Genomic DNA, 19,698 nt, shown 5'->3' with positions numbered 1-19,698 from the left:
CGATGCTATGCAGAAATTTGGTTGAGAATATAAACGTCCTGAAATCCTTCACAAGCCAAGATTCTTACTGGTTGGGGGCCAAACAGATGCGTTCCATCTTACTTGGGTCAAAGACTAGACAACCAAAAAAAATCTAACAAAACCTCCAGTCTTTCGAGAGGTTGCTTGATTCTTACTGGTTGGGGGCCAAACAGATGCGTTCCATCTTACTTGGGTCAAAGACTAGACAACCAAAAAAAATCTAATAACAAAACCTCCAGTCTTTCGAGAGGTTGCAAGCAACCAAATGTTTCAGTATTTGACAAAATAATAAGCATAGGTACCTGAGAGTTAATCAGTATTTTTCTTACCATGATCTCAAAAACGAGGTTACAACACAACCACCATCAGAAATCAAAGCTGAAGCGGTGCCCCAGGATGCCAACCCAGAAAGATATCCAACTTGGGGATCCTGTTAATTGTGACATTATCGATTGAGCGAATCTGGTTGCTCAGCTGGTGCTGTCCTCGGCGATGTTGTACCCTCTTCAGAGAGTATTACGCCATCCTCCTCATCTGCAGGTATCATGCCTTCCTCTTCTTCCTCCCCACTCCTATTGCAAGGCACTGATGGTGATCGAACAGGTTGTTCGTTAGGCCCTTCAGCATCACCATGGTCATGCAGAGAACCTTGATGCCACTGTGCTGGGCTAGCTGATCTTTCTTGCTTTACGCCGTCCATATTGCCATATGGGGAAACAGATCTCTCCTTCCGTAGGCTAGGTGAGTGACCGGGTTGAACCTTTTCCATGTCGTCACCATTAAATGGAGATGATCCCCTCTGATCTCCGTAGTATGGCATTTTTGGTGAATGAACAGGGCTACCAATAGGATGGTTGGTTGGTGAAGGCACCATTCTCCTTGCTAGCGGTGATTCCCGATGTGCTCGCCCAGCTCCCTTACCATGACGGTCATCATACCGATCAATGCCCTGGCTAGCACTGCGACTACGGCTCCTGCTTCGACTGTGGCCACGATTCCAGCTCCTGCTACGGCTCCTACTGCGGCTATTGTCCCACCCATTACGTACCTGTTTAGGGCTCAGGCTGCCGGCTGCGGCTGCGGCTGCGACTGCGGCTATTGCTGTGGCTACGGCTACGATGTTTATCTCTGGATCTCCTAACAACAGCCTCCACCTCATGATGTCTCGATATCCACGATCATATCTGGCAACATCATCAAGCAATCATAAGCTTTTGGTTTGTGTTTGGTGGGGCGGAAGAACAATACTTGATACAATGGTGGCAATAGGGTCAGGGAGGACACAGGATAGATTCGAAGTCTATCAACTTGCACCTGATGTGTTTATCCAATGGGTCAAAAAATCCCAAACCCAAACCTGGTCATTTTATTCAACAAGTAACCAAACCCAATCTACAATGAGTTGAATCAAGTTAAACAGGTTACATGGTTAAACCTTGCCACCCCTATAGTTATACGACCACTTGCCAAGCCACTCAGATCAACATGCTCCCTTATGTAGGAACCACATGTGATGAGGCACAACTTTCAGTCAAAGGGTTTTCAGCTGAGGCCTTGGTTTTTCAGAAAGTGGGTGTTATAAAATATTTGATAACAAAATAAAAAAAATATATAATTATTTATATGAGTTATAAGTTTATTTAAATAAAAATATTTTTGAAAAACCTTTTGAAACTAAGAAATTTAAAAGTTATCCATATTAAGAGATGCTTGCCTCACCTAAAATCAAATATCAAATAACAAAATAAAAGTGAAGAATGTGAAAATTTTCCTCTATTTTTTTAACAGCCAAAATCAGTACTTTGGTTTCAAAAGATCTTTACAAAATATCATCCTTGAAAACTTTATATTGATATTTGAAAATTGTTAACAGACTACCCTAAGTGGAAAGAATTTCCTTCCATTTTAACCAGAATCATCTAATTTATTTGAGAAAACCATACTCAAACTATTTCAAAACCATTCCATATAAAGAAATTCCTGCCTAATTTAATTTTTAACAGATAAAATGATTAGTTTGATTTTTTTTAAAAAGAAATCTTTCCAAATATCACTGATTTCTAGAAATTGCAGACTAATTTGGGAAAAAAAATACCTTCTTTTAACAACTGGAATGATAGCATTATCTCACTGATTCATGAAAATTGGAGATTGATTTGGAATCAACTCAAAATTAAAAAACAAAAAATAAAAATAAAAACAGATTGAAACAAGGAGGGAGTGGACTAAAGGCAGATTTCAAATTTTTCCTTTTTTCTCTTTAAATAATGAGGTAGAATCATCGTTATATAACCTACAATTATGGAAAAGTGGACAACCAATTGAGATAATACAAATATTCTATAATAAATCAAAGAGTACTTTAGCATAACAAGAACAGAATCAGAGAGGAATATTCCCAAATATCAAAGCCCACGAGTTTCCCATGGTAGCTAGTTCGGATTAATACTTAGCACTTAATAAAAAGTTATAAACCCAAAAAGGTATATTTGCAGTAATAAATACCTGCCACGAGGAGGCTCACGATCATGTCCACGGCCAACACGACCACTATCTAATCTACCGGTTGAAGGTGGCAGGCCACGTGCACCCCTTCCACCATAAATGGCATCACTAGATCCACGTGACCGATCGCTATCACGAGCACTGGAGCGAGAACCCCAGCGGCGGGACTTCCCACCATACCCACCACGTGACACCATGTCCCGTAACTCCTGAGGAACGCGTTGGTCTGCCCCTTCCAGAACTTTGACAAGATCTGCTGCATATTTCGAGTCTTGATCACAGAAAAATGTGTAAGCCACACCAGTGGCACCTGCCCTACCAGTTCTGCCAATCCTGTGAACATAGTCTTCAACACCCGTGGGGAAGTCGTAGTTGATCACAACCCTGTAAATAAGGGATTTTAAAACATTTAAGCAAAAACAAACACATTTTGTGCAAGTCCCCAAAAATGCAGAAAAGGCAATTTGAAGCTATCATAAGTCTGCACAGAAAAACTACAACTACAAGAGAAACTAAGCATGCAACGAGATGTTCATGCTGCAGATTAAAACTATAATGTGATTGGCTGGCCCTACTTCTTAACTACGTATCATAAAATCAATATAAAAAGAAACATATGCTGCTTAACCTGATATCCTTGATGTCCAGGCCTCGAGCAGCAACATCAGTAGCTACTAGTATAGGGGACCTTCCAGTTCGAAATTGGCCTAGAACCCTGTCTCTCTCACCCTGAGACTTGTCACCGTGAATAGCAGCAGCACCGAACTGACGAGTGAGGGTCCTTGCAAGCTGGTCACACATCCTCTTCGTTGAGCAAAATATTATGACCTTAGAACCCGGATCTTGGGATCGCAATATCTGTTCCAACCGTCTGAGCTTTTCCATGGGTGTAATTATTTCCACATACTGCATTAGAGACAGAGAATGATCTTTGAATACTATCAATTGAAAGGCAAGAATGACTAGCATCAGTATAAATATCAACAGATAATGGTGATGCCTAAAACCAAAAACAATGTGATATGTTTATTTTGCACAAATAAATATTTTTGCACGATGAACATAAAAACCTAATATCTTTTTTCCCAAAAACTCAAGAAATTCTTGACAATATGGTGAAAAAAAATGAAATATTTAGAATTTAAACTCCGTTCATTTTCAGTGGAGTGAGTCCAAACCTGAGAAAGATCAATAAAAATTTTAAAATATTCATTAAACAACATGATGTAGCTATCTAATATTAGGCCTGTTCAGTCCACACCTGAGTAATTGCATTGTTTGCAACAAGATCATCTATGCTCCCAATGTTAACCTGAATAGGATGAACAAGCAGATCTGCAGCGATTTTCCGAACTTCTTTAGGCCAGGTAGCAGTGAACATAAGAGTCTGCCGGCGATGGGGTATCTCTTTTACAATTTTCCGTATCTGCGGCTCAAAACCCATGTCCAGCATTCGGTCAGCCTCGTCAAGAACCAGATATGACACCTGACGGAGGCTTACTCTTCTCATCTCTAAAATGTCATTTAGTCTTCCTGGAGTTGCAACCACAACATCTACACCTCGGTCTAAATCCCTCAACTGGGGACCTTTCGGAGCACCTCCATATAAACACTTGAACCACAAAATCATAAGACACAAGTAAGCAACACAAGGACCATTAATTAAGTAGGCTGCTACCAATAAAAGCACAGATGTATTAAGAATTATATAAATATAAATAAATAAATAAATAAATATATATATATATATATATATATATATATATATATATATATATATATGGCATATCGTATGCTAGCAAACACATTACACTAAAACCAGCTATGTCAATTTCAGGAACATTGAACAAATATTTATGAGGCGATCCAGAGTCCAGTTTGGAGAGAGAGAGATGAGATCTAGGTTATCTTTGAAGATGAACAACTATTTGAGGACATAATACTTTGAGTCTCATGACAAGCAGTTTTCATCAAAATCAAAACTAGCTGAAAAACTTCTGCCATCATTGATTCCAACAACCAAACAACAAACCAACTAAAGACACAACCAAATAGCTATAGAAGGAACAAACCGTGCATGATATTCTTGATGATCGCCCGAACTTCACAGCTTCATCCTCTATCTGTGTTGCCAACTCCCTAGTTGGTGCCAGAACCAATACTGTTGGACCCATCTTAGAGTTGTTACGAAGGCGTTTAAGATGAATGAACCCTGGAAAAAGATAACCAAGAGTTTTGCCTGATCCTGTCTTTGCAATCGCTACAATGTCACGACTTTGTAATGCAATTGGCCAAGACTGAGCCTGGATAGGAGTGGGAGCAGAGAAACCTGCATGGTGTATCTGAAAAAGCAAAAATCCACAACCCATGAGGACTAATGGTCTAAAGTACTGGCTCAAAAATCTGTATTCCTTCCTTTTCTCTCTCCCTCTCTCTCTTTGTGGAATCAAAGCAAAGGATTAAGCTAATGGCAGTACTCGTGTATTCCCAGATTGTATGTGGATACTTGCAGATGCAAGCTGGAGCAGGAGAAGGGCCCTCATTGTTTGGGCCCAAGTGGCAGCTTGAACAAAATCACCGGATGTAGCCCCAGCCATGAACTGTTTCTCAGAAAGCCTTCCCATATTGGTGGGCACTTGCAAATGCAAGCCGGAGCAGGAGAAAGGGCCTTCTTTCGTCAGGACTCAAGTGGCAGCATGAACCAAATCAGCAAAGGCAGGCCCAGCGCCCCAGCCATGAACCAGTCCCTCAAAAAGCCCTTCCCAAAACTGGCAGCTGCTTGCAGATGCAAGCTGGAGGAGGAGAAGGGGCCTTCCTTTGTTTGGACCTGTGGCAGCATGGCCCAAATCACCGGAGGCAGCCCAGCAACGAACTGTTAATCAGAAAGCCCTTCTCATATTTGGCCCACTGTAACAGGCAATCCAGCTATATGCCGCCCTCCCAAGAAAGAGGGTGGCACTACGAAGCACAGACGTACGACATTGGCTCCACCTTGGAGCAAATATCGCATCTGAGACAGAAGTACAGAATGGAAAGAAAAAATGAATGGCTATGAGACTGAAATGTTTCACCAAACTCCAGCAATTACCAAAAAAAAAAGCCGTGTGGTGAACGCTCATGAGGGCAAGAGTATATTTAACTTGCACATGCTTCACACACCAAATGATCATATGACAAAGGACAAGCAAAAGGGAGAATGAAAAATTACCTCTTTTAAAATTTCTGAAGGAAAGCCTGCAGACTCAAATGTCATGTATGGTGCTGGTACATTATCTCCCTGAAACAAAATTTCCAGCAAAGGATAACGGCACAACATAATGTAAACATAAGACATTTGGAATAACAAAAAGAAATATGAAAAGCATCACAAAACAGGAACAAAAACATCTCTTTTGTCAATGTTGAAAGCAATCTATATCTATTACCATATGTACAGAAGCAGCATTTTTGTTCTGACCACCAGGATGAAGGTGCCGCTTCACTCTGTCTTCCTATTACCATATATGCAAAACCAGCACTTTCATCCTGGCCACCAGAATGAAAGTGCTCCTTTTTATCCTTCTATTCTTACTTACCATGAATCCCCTTCAACAAATATTAAATGGTTCATGTGTCCATACACCCAGATTTCCATCCTGGCCAAGACGCTCAATCATTATTTTCTTCCTTTGTGCACTTGTATAAATATTAGCTTTTTTCATGTGCTAAGCACGTGGTTTATTCAATAATAATGAGGCAAGTTGCACCACTAGTCTGAGTGCTCCTTATAAATAGTGGAGGCTTATCATCTTTCCCCTTCTCTTCCATTGCATTGGCACTCTAATAAAGGCAACAGCATCCCCTCCTGACCAAGAAAGTGCATCTCTAAGGGGAATCAGGCTACAAAGGGAGAGCCACTGTACAAAGCCCATCCCTGTTTACATAGAGATGAACTGCCACTGACGTTCCCATTTAAGCACACCTTTTGTTCTGTAGTTATTAAAGATAATAACCATTTAAATAGTTGATTTTCGATCTACATTGCTGTCATTGCTTGTACATCATGGTAATACATTATAGTTATTAGAACAAATAATAGTCTCAGAACCTGTCTTTACTGGTACTCGGGTTTAAATACCACTAAATAACCATGACAGCGGACCCTGTTCAGACAATTATTTACCATTACAAAAAACTAGCAGCAGTCAAGTTGTTTATTTTATTTTTTTAAGAATTAAAGCAATGGTGGTTATATAGCTGCTACGGGCCACTATAAAAGGAATAGCTGATTGTTATTGATTACCTTGCTGTTAAGTAACAAAATGTTATGATGAACCAGGATGGACATTTGAATTTAACACCTCTTATGTATAGCATAATGCAGCAAGTGGCCTCCAATTCTTTCAAAAAAGGGGCTACAAAACCAAAGAAACAGTGATTATAGCATCATATTTGCCATTATCTTAAAACATGGATGACACTATCATTTGCCATTATTATTTGTTAATTTTGATTTGAATGGCTAAAAATGGCCATTTAAAACCCTATTTCGTATCTTTTTTTTCATGTTTCTTCTTTTTAAACAGAAAAATGAAATTTGATGCAGAAAACATGCTTGTAACCGTTTCTATTTCTTTTCTAAAAAAAACTTTCATTATTTCTGAAGAAGTGAAAGTGAAAAATTTTCACTTCCATTATTTTTTTAAAAAAGTGGGTTTTCAACCCTCTCATCCCGATCTTAGTGCCACTCTTCTACCTCCTCAAGGTCTTCACCGCCCTCCTCCTTGCTGCCGTCTGCTTCTCTAGTCACTTTCCTCCATCGCCTCACCAATGTCCTCAATGCTACCACCTCTTCCTCCTCCACTAGTTCCTCGAGTCTCACGCATGTCAGAGAAGCTAGTTGGAGAAGATTGAGTACCGGCAGAGATCACCAAAGCTCCGGTGCAAAGCCGGATTTTTGGGGCCAAAGGGAGATAAACCCCTGCTGCTGGGTCTGATGCTGGTGGGGGTTTCGATCAAATGGTGGTGGATCAGGATGCGATTTGGTGTTCATCTATCCATTCATTCCCAGTGTCCGTCTTCCACGATCGTACATTCATTTGTTTGTTCTCGGGTTCCATTCACTCATTCCCATCAACCATCCATCCATTTGTTCCTAGCATCCGTCCATCCATCCATTCCCTCAAGAGCGGTGGTGTCTGTCTATTCCTGACATCCATCAATCCATTGGAGCAACTTTCATTTGAGCAACTCCTGACATGTCCCCAATTGCCCCATTCCCTCACTCCCCACCATCTTAAAGCTTGCTCGATTCCATGCTCTCATCTTCCGCCATGGCCTTTCACCATCTCCGGCTCGGCAGTTCTGTTACTTGAAAAAGAGAACTGAACATATTTTTTATTGTAAGAAATCTGAAAAAACATGGAAACAGATTTGCTGTTTCCAAATTTTTTAAAAAACCAAAGTAGAAACGATACCAAACATAGCCTAAAAGTATTAGTTTATTCCAAAAGGTTTAAACCAAAGGCTTGACTAAGCAAATAACAACCCTCAATTCCATTATAACAATTACTGGTAGTGAACCTTCAAAACTGTTTTAGTGTAATAATATTATTTGAATGTAGAAGCCTGCTATGTAGGGATTATTGCCATAAACAACTTAGCAAAACAAAAGATCATAGTAAGAGCAATATCATTTTAATGACTACTTCTGAAACTTTGGTCCTTGAACAGATACAATGATATGAGAAAAACTATATTAAACTTAACAGTTCCTTTTTGCCTATCTTTTGGCCAACAGGATTGGGTCCAATTGTTGGTGCCCCTCTCTCACAGGCTTGCTCTTGGGAAAGGTCCAGGTTGAAACCCTAATGGTCACTCATTACCAACACATTTCAGCACACCCCCCCGCCCCCCCAACAAAACCAAAAAAAAAAAAAAAACTCTCTACATACATGTACATGCATGCGTATGTATATATGTACATAGCTATGAAAGAAAGGTCAAAGAACAAACTTAATAATACAAGGTTATAGGTGTCAGTCCATATCAGGCTAGTGTGCACATAGGGCATCAATGTTTGCTTGGGTTCCCTACATTTTGCAAAGGTATTAAATTGTACTAAACCATATCACCCCGTATCAAACCAAGCATGATTGGATATTGGGTGGTGCCAAGACAAAAAAATTGTACAAAACCCTTTCCTTTTTTAATATTACCATTTCATTCACTTAAAAAAACAACTGGGAGATTGTTTGTTGGATAGGGAGATGAAGGGTCACCATTTTCATATGAAACTACAGTTATGATACAGCTATACTTAATGTTCAAAACCATGGCCAATCACCCCATATCAAACCAAGCATGATTGGATATCGGGTGGTGCCAAGACAAAAAAATTGTACAAAACCCTTTCCTTTTTTAATATTACCATTTCATTCACTTAAAAAAACAACTGGGAGATTGTTTGTTGGATAGGGAGATGAAGGGTCACCATTTTCATATGAAACTACAGTTATGATACAGCTATACTTAATGTTCAAAACCATGGCCAATCACCACCCAATTTGATGCTTCAATCACAATTTAGCAACTCAATCACAGGTCAACCATGGGTCAATCCTTGACCTGTGGCATTCATTAATATAATAAAATAAATTAATATCTAGAAGTAGGTTTTCAAAAAATATATATATAAATATCAATAAGCATGAACAGTTTTTTTTAATAAGAATAACTTCATTACGTATGTAACATCTATACCCAAAAAACTAATAGGACCTAACAATTTATTTTTGTCAAAAGAAAAAAAAAAAAAAAAGATATGCATAATATCTCTTATTAGACAAACCCTGTAACTTATTTAGGATCATCATGACGACCAAGGGGATTCAGGACTTAGACAAGTTCTTAATATAGCTAACATCAAATCTTATTCCTAAAACATAAAATAGTAAATAAATATTTAAACATCCTTCGAGTGGTTGATTTGGATAGGATCAACATTGTGCCAACCCAAGCAGCCCAGGTTCACTTGGATGGGTCATCATGTCACCTGGGTTTTTTTTTAGATTTAAGCATCTGGGATGGGTCAAGACATCCAGGTCTTAAAATATAGGTTACACTACAATTATAATAACATTAAATCATCATTCATGACTAGTGAAACTGTAATATCGATATCCTACAGCCATAAAGTAGTTCTCAAGTTAATAGTATAGCTATACTATAATATAGTTATAAGATAGTAAGTATGTCATAGGTCTCTAATAGTCATAATACAGCTATAATATGGTTATATTATTGTTTTGATATACGTTAAGTTGGACATGTGGTAAAACTAGAAAAAAATAGGTTAAGAATAGTATATAAATATGAACAAAGTGAAGAAAATTGATTGAGATGGTACAAACATGTAAAATGATGATCTATGGGGACTTCAGTAAAAAACATATTACAATTTATCTACATGGAGGAAGAGAAAATGGAGGTTGCAAGAAAAGATTTTAAAAAACTTGAAATGACATCAGAGGTAACCTTAAGTAGGGATGCTTGGCACATAAGGATCTACAAAGCCAACCCTAAGTAATTAGGATTAGGCTGGACAATTATGGTTATTATGATTATACTATAATTTTACTGAAGTTGCACTAAAACTGGACAATAGCAAGAACACAATTACTCATTAAACTATTATTATAGCATAGCTATATAGTTATACTACAATGATAATATAGCTACACTCCAATCAGGATGTCATATTAACTCAAATGACACATTTCGCAGCATTCAACATCCATATGTACCATCATTCTTGATTATATGAACTATATAGACATTCAGATTGTTCTTTTAATGCACACAACAAAACCTAAGTGCAGTAGAAATAAATTCATAAGTACCAAACCAAGAAAAGGGGAAAAAACAAAAAAGATCAAGTCAAGGTGTGCCGATGTATTCCAGTGCAAGTACCATCATGCAAATAGCAAGCTAGCCCATGCTGAGTGTGTTGCCAACAAAAGCGCAGCATGCAGCACCTAAACCTTATTTGCATGTGGGGAATTGTTTCTGTATTAGCCATTATGTTAAATAAAGTTTGCATCTTTCGCATGAAGCTTTTTAGTAAATTAATTAAGATTTCATGTGCAATGCATGTGCTGATTAATTATTATAAAAGTACAAAAGAATATGACCTTTCAATAGAAAACAATGCATGCAATGTGTTGCATATTTGCTTCAACCTTGGATTGCATTGATCACCCATTTAATTAAAAAACTAAATGTAGTACCACATTTAACAGTATTCACAACCAATAAGATTTATCTTAACATTGAGATAGTCTCAATCTATTTCTCAACAATTCTTTCCTGAAAGTCTCAATCTATTTTCTCAACCATTCTTTCCCTATAAAACTAAACCTTTTCTGGATGATACCTATTCAAACCTTTTTCATAAATGCCGTCCAGAATTATTTTTGAGATCCTCTCCTGCTACTATTTAGATCTTGTAACCCATTCTTGCTCAATCTTCCTGGGTCTTTTGCTACACATGCCTAGAGCAAGAGGTTTTAAGTATTGCAGTACAGGAGCATAAATGCATGGTACACACCATGGTACCCCATATTGACTCATGTTTCATCAATATGCCTTGGTACAGGACAGACCATATGCAGTATGATCAGTTCTTCAAACCTTAGCAAGTTGATTTTAAATCAGTTTACCCAGCAAAGCAACAATGAGTATTGCTACATACCCAAGATTTTGACAAGGTTGAGATCAATTGTTTAATATTTGAAAGGAGAAATGTATATAAGGAAGAATACAAAGGTAAAAATGGTGATTAATTCATGCAGTATTGGACTCTGGATTTGGGGTAGTTTTTTGTAGACCTTGGAAGCCTTTATCCATAGTGTCAACAACTTGTTGACTATGGCCAGCTAGATGGTTTTTCAAGCAGTTGAACAAACAGATTAAAAAATGTCTCAAGCTTAGGGTATCGAATTATGTAACACTGAACTAAAAGAGGAGGGCCTTCGCTCCTATTGATTTTTATAGTTCTATTGATTTTTATAGAACAAAGAAGGGTCCGCAGAGGCTCAAAGGTGTATTTAACTAAAGAACAAAGTAGCTTCATACACTAGCTTTTCTACCATCTCGTAGTTATTCGATTCATTTTGGAAAAAGCATTTCTAATGCTATACACAGATTCTAGTTAGTGAAATTTGAAGTTGGCGGCTGCCAAATAAAAAAAATCTAAAACTCTCCTATCACCTGCACTATTTGAAGTGCCACCAAACCAAAAACCATATGTTATAGAGTTAGCATCAAGTTGACATGATTTCAATAATACTAATGGAAAGTTATAGTGTTTTAGCACACTAGCTCTATTTGTACCATCCATTTTTGGGACTACCTGTTGCACAAATATTTGGTCTCTAGAAAGAGATTAGACATAAAGGTCAATCCAACAATTTAATTTTCATTTTGGATCCCCCTCTTCTAATTTCACATGACCATGCTTGTACTAATATTCATATACATGGATGCACATATGGGATGTCTTTAATGTACCTAATATGTCAATATGCCAACTTAGTACAAGACATCCCTTGTATGAGCAAGCCTGAGTTGTCAGATGCATGCTCAAGCTGGGTTACAGAAAGGGGATGCGGGCACTGGAGCAAGTTGCAACTAGAATCAGAGCTATGGCAATTGTATAGAGGCAATGGCCAACAAGAGACCAAGTTGGAGCATGTATTGGAGTGGTGGAGGCAATAGCAAGGGAAGAAAAAGTGGGAGAAGAAGGAAAGGAGGATGAGGAGAGGGGACGAGGTGAAGAAAGGAGTTAGGCAAAGGAAAAGGAAGAGGGATGGTCTGGGCTAATCATGCATATTTTGGCCTACCAAATGCAAGTCTTTTGACAAAAATTAACTGTAACCACCCCGCAGTAGTGCAAATCTTTGTGGAAGAAGTTAAACTACATGAATCTCAAAAAATAAAGTTATTACTTTTTGTGACATTTAAAAATTAGGATCCAAACTTCCAATTTTTCCTTGAATACACCAGAACAGCAAGATAAAGTTTTTTGTTTCATCTAGATAAACGTTTTCTGTCATGCCCATGCTGAATAATGAACAACTATGTAATATACTGCACCACCACCTGCCATGCAATTCCACCACAAATTTCAAAATTAGCATGCTAAAATATTCTCTTGACTCATTTCCAATCTAAACCAATTGTGGTTATTTTAAGCAATACTACTAGCCATATTTTGGAACAGACGATTTCTATCAAACATCTAGATATCTAAACTCATAAATTATCCTAGAAATTTGTCTAATCATGTTGAACATCCATATTCTTAATCTCAAGCAATATATCACAACTATGTATATGATACACACTAATGCATGCCTATATGCTATGATATAAATTGTAAAGTTTGATATTGGCCTAGTTAGGCTGCAGGCCCGAAGTCAAGCAGGTATGGTTGTTCCAATTTGTCTTTCAAGTCAGATAGGGATCATGTTCCTAGGGCTCTAATTTGGGACTAGACATGAGCTTCCATGCAATGACCTAAGCTTGAATTTACAAATTTTAAGTTCTTTCCTCTATTTACATCCTCCTTTCTCGTGTCCTCTCTTTTAGTCTCCTCTCCAAAGGCACTCTCTGTTTCTAACGCTATACATAAATTCTAGTTAGGTGAACCTCGAACTAGGAGGGTGGCAAATAAAAATATAAACCTTGTCTATTATTTACACTGTTTGCAGGGACAGCAAACCAAAAATTATATGCAATCGAGATAGCAGCAAATAGCAATTATAGTGTCCTCTCTTTTGTACCATCTATTTTTGGGACTACATGTTGCACAAACATTTGGTCTCTAGAAAGAGATTAGGTGTAAAAGTCAGTCCAACAATTTGAATTTTCATTTGGATCCTCCATCTCTTTCACACTCCTTTCCAAGTAGTACTAGTCGACCATACCAACGCAAGACACCAACTGATGTGGCTTTAAGCAGAAACAAGAAAAAAAAGCGTAAAAACACCTCTAAGGTCAAAACCAAGCAGTACAAGATTGATCTAGGGCTAGTTTAGGGTATTTCAGACTTGACTCAGGCCAGTTCACCCCCAAATTGGTCCCAAGGGGTGAAGATTGGAACAAAGATTTTAAAGGGCATCTTGTTCTGATTCAAATTATATGACTCTCCTCATATGATTGGGCTGAAGATTGATCCATCTATAACAAGGATTAGTAAAATAGCTCAAATCTTCAGACAGTAATTCTATATTCAAATTGGAAGCTCTGCCCTCTAGATCTGACCATTTTGAGAAATTGACACCTTGCAGATCGAATGCAGTAATAGATAAATTATTTGTTCCACGACATCTACTAAAACACATGCCTGACTAGCACAAATAATAGCTAAAAAATTATGCGAGGGGTCTAATGAAAGAACCCCAAGAACAGAATCAAGCATAAAGACAAACTATTTTCTGTCCTTAAGGTCCTCACATACCTGCAGTCATCATTACCCTAAAAAACATCACAAAGAAAAAGTGAATAAGATTGAAGTTCTTTCAAATTGATGATGAAACAAGAACTGTTTAACAAAAAGCTTGCTCTATGTAAAGCTATCAGATGCTTTTTGAACAAAAACATGCCTTACAAGTCTGTGTAATATAGATGTATGGCTTGACCTACAATGAAAAGAGACCTAGCCTACTTGTATCACAAAATAGAGGACTCTTTAGAAGGCATCAACCAAGTCTTTTTTGAAACCTGGCCAGGGATTCACTCCATGGAAGGCAGACTTCCTTTATTCTTATACATCTGAAAGGGTGGTATATGCATTTAATATGCCCCATCAAAAAGACAATTGATCTGTTCTATCCTAGACCTGAAGCAAGCATTGGAGCAAAACAGTAATTCATTGTGGCATCAGCCTAACATAAGAACTCCCAAACAATCAGACATAACACAAGAGTAGGATATGTGCATGCTCTCCACATACAAGCAAGTAGAAATGCAGGCAACAAACAAAACATTAGGCATGTCCACCAATACTTCATAAATCAAGATGAAGTGGGGCCACCCTTACATCCCCACTTGATCGCTCTTTTTCGTACCGATCTTTGATGCTTATAAATAAAACTTCATTTTTCTCTCTTGAGGAAGCGATGGAATGGATGCATTCAATGTAAAGAGAAATCACTCTTTTCTCATTATTTAAAAATAATAAAGAAAAACATAAATATGATCCTTTATTGCCCACACAACAGCAAATGCATCTAAGTCCTGATCCTAGCATTGTGTATATCTACAAGCTAACTAATCTCTGTTCTAACCCAAACCTCCTCAAACTCAAGGTTGTCTCCACCATGAGTTCCACAAGCATTGTCTCGTACCAATGCAGTGGATAGTAGGTACATCAATAGTTAAATGAGGGATGCTGAGAAGCTGTCAGCATGAGCTACTTGCACGAAATGGCTCGAGCATGGATCGCAGAGGAGACAAGTAGACACTAACTATTGGGTAACAATGAAGAAGGACCACAAGCATGATGATGATCAATGTAGTTAACAGGTCAAAGCAATTCTTCATGTAGTTCAAGCGACAAGCTAAATCCACATGGTAGGTACTAACTACAAGAAGGATGATTTCTGTTAGTGAACCAAGGTAGATCCAAGCTAGAGAAAAGCCCAAATTACAATGACAATAGCCAGAAGAAACAGTAACATAGACTCTAGGAAAGAATATTACAAGATGGAAAGTCAATATGCAAGATGGCAACATAATTGCCACCTTGCATACATTCAAGTGCTGTCCACTGCTGGTGAATGCCATACAACATGCACCACATAGTACAGATATGTGTACTTTATTGCAGTCCATGCTGATTGGCAGGGATTGATACATAGCATTATGGACTCATCTTTTCCATATTAAGGCCTGTAATGTAGCCAAGCACATACCTAGACAGCATAACATACCAACCAGCGACAGGCATGGGTGCAACAAGAAGTAGTTTACTTCTTAACCTTACAGAGCTGCCTCGCATCTTGAACAGCAGAGTTGGCTGGATTATGTTGAATGACATGAAAGAAAAAGAGCGAAGATAGGCAACAAATTAAGGACAAGCATGGTGAGAAGGAAGATGCGTCTTGAAGGCATCTGAAGATGGCAATATTGTTCTACAAATTAACATAGACAGGTGACATATTCACATTACACGTAGATGGTCCTGATTTGCATGTAGGCCATTGAAGTAGAAATGAAGCTACTAAAGTTAAAGCTAAGTAGCACCTAGTCAAAAGACCAAAGCAGTCTTTCAAGCAATTCTCCAGACTTTTTCAATTCTTTTCAACCATCCAACAAATATTGTAAGGTATAACTAGATAAAAATGGAAGTGTTTTTAACATATTTGCCATTCCGCATCCATACCTATACCCACTCTGACATGTACTCCCAATTGTTTGGGAGAGGGGGGGTTTGGGGGGGGGGTGTGGTTTGTAGGAAATCCCTAAAAAGAGAGGAAAAGGAACTTGTACATAAAAAGTAATAAGCATATGCATAAATAATACACTATAAAACTGGTTTCTGCAACAAAAACAACAGAAAATAAAGAAAAATCAAATAAATTTTTATAAGAACATCTTACACGAAAAAAAGAAGCCAAAGGAACAATAGCCACTCAAAGTATGCAAACGCTCAGAAATTTAAACACAAGCTACTCGATAAATAGAAAAGAATAGCAGGAAAAAAAATTGAAGGATGAAAATAAATCTCTCTAAAAATCATATCTTTTACATGGAATATAAAATTAAAAGAAAAAACATCAAAAGCACCAAAAGTGAAGATAGACAATAAATATAAGTATCAGGGTCATTGAAAAACATATAAGTTTTATGATAACGTCTTACTGACCTTATCAAGTTCAGAAATTCAATATGGAGTTGGAAGACGTATGCTCACCCTATTTACTTTATGGAATAAATCATCCAATTCATGCGAATGAGATAACATAACGTGATGAATGAGATGCGTAATTATTAAATTGTATATGATCATGCAACATCCGAAGCAAGGCATAAAAGCTAAATCTCTGAAAATGACCCTATACGGATTTGAACAGAAAAATATTTTCAACAAACAGGAAGTGATTTCAGTCATGATCAAGATGTCATTCAGTACATACAGTGACGATTATTTCATGTTGACGGCGATATGCTTCTGCAGACAAAGCACCTCCCCCATCCGAAGATGATCCATGAACTCTGGCAGATGCCGTCCTCGAATTCCATGAATCCCTTGCATCATGCCCATGATGTTGACTGCTGCTACCTCTCGCACTTCCATGCTGAAACAAATCAATGCAGACAATCATGCTTAAGCATCAGTCCCCACCAGACCAAGAATCACATACCATCTGTTGTTTCCTTCATAAACTTAATGGTCCAACGCATCATCAGAATCATCAAATAGCAAGCAAATATTTAAAGATCAAGGGACAGCAAAAAGAAAACAATCGCTTGTGGGGGAAGAAGCAATCTTTCTTGGCAAAGTTTAGACTTTTAATCATGAGAGACCAACCAACCTGATGGCTGCTGCGTGAGCGGCCATGGCGGCCATCATCGTCATGAGAGTCCCGCTCCCGCTGGTTGTGAAGGACGGAAGAGCTGACGGCCACGGAAGCAGATTTCGGAGGAGGATGAGGAGGGGGAGGAGGCAGCAGAGGCGGGGGAGGCGGGAGCTCGGTGACGGGCCGCTCGTACTGGGTGACGTTGGTCTCCGGGTTCCAGTAGTAGAGATACCCCGTGCTCCCATCCACCAAGGCCTTCCAGGGTTTGGGAAGCGTCGGGTCCTCCGGGGCGTACCTCGGCCTGCTCGACGAAGCCGATGCCGATGCGGTCATCCTCGGCGATCTTTTCTTCTATCAGCTGGAAATCGGCAATAAAGAAAGGATGGGAGAAACCCTAGGTTCAGAGAGGGGCGAAAGAAAGGGGACACAGAAAAGCTAACTTTGTTGAATCTTGAGATAAAAGGAGATAGGAAAGAAAAGGAAATACGGCGTTAGGTTGATCGATTGGAAGCAGAAACGCCAGAGAGAGAGGACCGAGGACCGCTGGAGGAGGCTGGTCTTCGCTGCTTTCAGAAGACGAGTCCGGTGGAGAAGAACCCAACGCCGTCTAGCCGTATCTGGAATGGGGAAGAGGGGTGAGGTGACGGTGGGGGACAAGTGCGGATGCGGGCCCCGCAACGGGAGACGCACCGGAGCTTTCCTAATTGGAGGATGGCTTGAAGTCTTGAACCAAACCACAAGTTGGGTGCACCTGGATTTTCATTTTTGGTAGAAAGGTCAACCCGGATTTGACATGATTAAGAGAAATTCTTTGCCCACCACCTCTAACAGAAAAATACTTTATCGGATTAGACCATATATTATAATTAATTAATAATTAATAATAAAATAAATATTTAATATAATTTAGTAACATTATTTTTTTAATTTTTTTAATAAAAATATTTTTTTTCTGTAAGACGCAGAGAATCATAATAGCTAACAAGATATCATATAAAGATACAGAAAGTTATTCAGAATATTATAGAATTACAAAAAAAATGAGAGAGATTATTATTACTTCCGAGTCTTCTGTGATTCCATATAAATTCTATGATATTTCAAATAATATTATGATATTAGTTATTTGGTACAATATTCTGTATCACTAATATTATTTTCTAATAATTATGCAAAAAGATATCATATTATTATTATGATATTTTACTATTTTCTATGATATCTTATTAATTGTTATGATGTCATATTATTATTTATAGCATCCTATCAAAGCATAAGCAAAATAGAGTAAAAGAATGATATCTTGAAGGGAAAGAACATTTTCGTTAGAAAATACTTGAAAGAAAATGAGTTGCATTAAATATCTATTTCATTATTAATTGTACTACATAATCCAATCCTATAAAGTGGTGTGCTTTTTTTCCACCAAAGATGATGGACAAAGAATTTCTCTAATATTTTAGGGGGGATAGCCATCTCTTCTAAAAAAAATTAGGTGTAGGTTGTATCTTTCGCATAAAAGAAAATGATTAATCTTCTTTTGCAATGTGAACTATTGATCTTATTTTTATAATTTTCAAAGCATATTTTTTGTCTCATGACCTATGCCGATGGATGGAAGGAACATTTTAGAGGGCTTTAAAAGTTATACAAAATATGATCCAATAATTAACATTATACAAAGGATATAATTCAAACCCAAAAGAGATTAGTTTGAGCTTGTTTTCATATAGTTGGAATGGCTTGTTCTTCTTTGGAATGCCATACTTTGCGGCATCAAGGTTGAAGTTGTAGAACAGCGAGAACTGGAATGAAGAGGCACCAACATTTTAGCTTTGAAATAAAAGCAACGGTTGAGGCTGATCATCTTCAAAAAATTTTGACGACCTTGAAACCAAAGATGCCACTATTAAAGCTTTTATAAACCAACGGCAATTTAAAAAATATGGATATCTTTTGTGGTATGTAGAAAGATAAATCTATCAATTTTTATATTCTTTTCTGTTTTAACATTGGCCACTATTGCACCTACTCAATTTCAGTTAATTTACCTTTCAATTTTCATCAATCAACCTTTTGGTTGCTATATAATAGGTAATTCATATCATATATATATATGGGTATTTTATAAATATAATCAATAAAATTATACAAAAATAAGAACAAAAAAATCACTCAATTAAATTACTCTCTATATAGCAAATTCAGATCACTAACACAATATATTCGAAATTCATGCAACAGCATCAAACAAAGCATAATCAGATAAGCATCGGAGAACAAATAATATAATAAAATAAATATTAACAGAATAAATATAAAAAAATAATTATATAAATTTTTATTTATCAATATAAAAATAAAAAATCAAATTCAGTAAATATCTTACAAAATAGATCTGTTTCAACCTCAGTAAATTGAGATAAAGCTGCAAAGTTACCCAAGGAATAGGTAGTTTTGACTGACCTTATTTTTTTCGAGAAAAAATTATATAATAAATAACTTTATAATGGATAAATAATTACATGATGATATTTATTGGCAAATTGACAGCATTAACCATCACACACCATCTGAACCTCACTTGACCAATTTTAGTTGGCTTCCC

General features: G+C 37.5%; 1 protein-coding gene across 1 annotated transcript; it reads right to left on the bottom strand.

The window, feature by feature from the left end:
- Window positions 1-245: 245 nt before the first annotated feature.
- On the bottom strand, window positions 246-17,740 carry LOC105047037 (ATP-dependent RNA helicase-like protein DB10). Its single transcript, XM_073259292.1, is given in 11 exon segments — window positions 246-1,105; window positions 1,107-1,183; window positions 1,186-1,205; window positions 2,527-2,910; window positions 3,155-3,432; window positions 3,788-4,138; window positions 4,599-4,868; window positions 5,735-5,803; window positions 16,707-16,868; window positions 17,106-17,448; window positions 17,578-17,740. Coding segments are annotated over 10 exon segments (2,568 nt in total). The 5' UTR covers window positions 17,424-17,448; window positions 17,578-17,740; the 3' UTR covers window positions 246-466.
- Between the last annotated feature and the right edge of the window lie 1,958 nt (window positions 17,741-19,698).

The sequence above is a fragment of the Elaeis guineensis genome, chromosome 6, assembly GCF_000442705.2.
Source record: "Elaeis guineensis isolate ETL-2024a chromosome 6, EG11, whole genome shotgun sequence".
Lineage (NCBI taxonomy): Eukaryota > Viridiplantae > Streptophyta > Magnoliopsida > Arecales > Arecaceae > Elaeis > Elaeis guineensis.
This window is presented reverse-complemented; position numbering and strand designations above follow the sequence as displayed.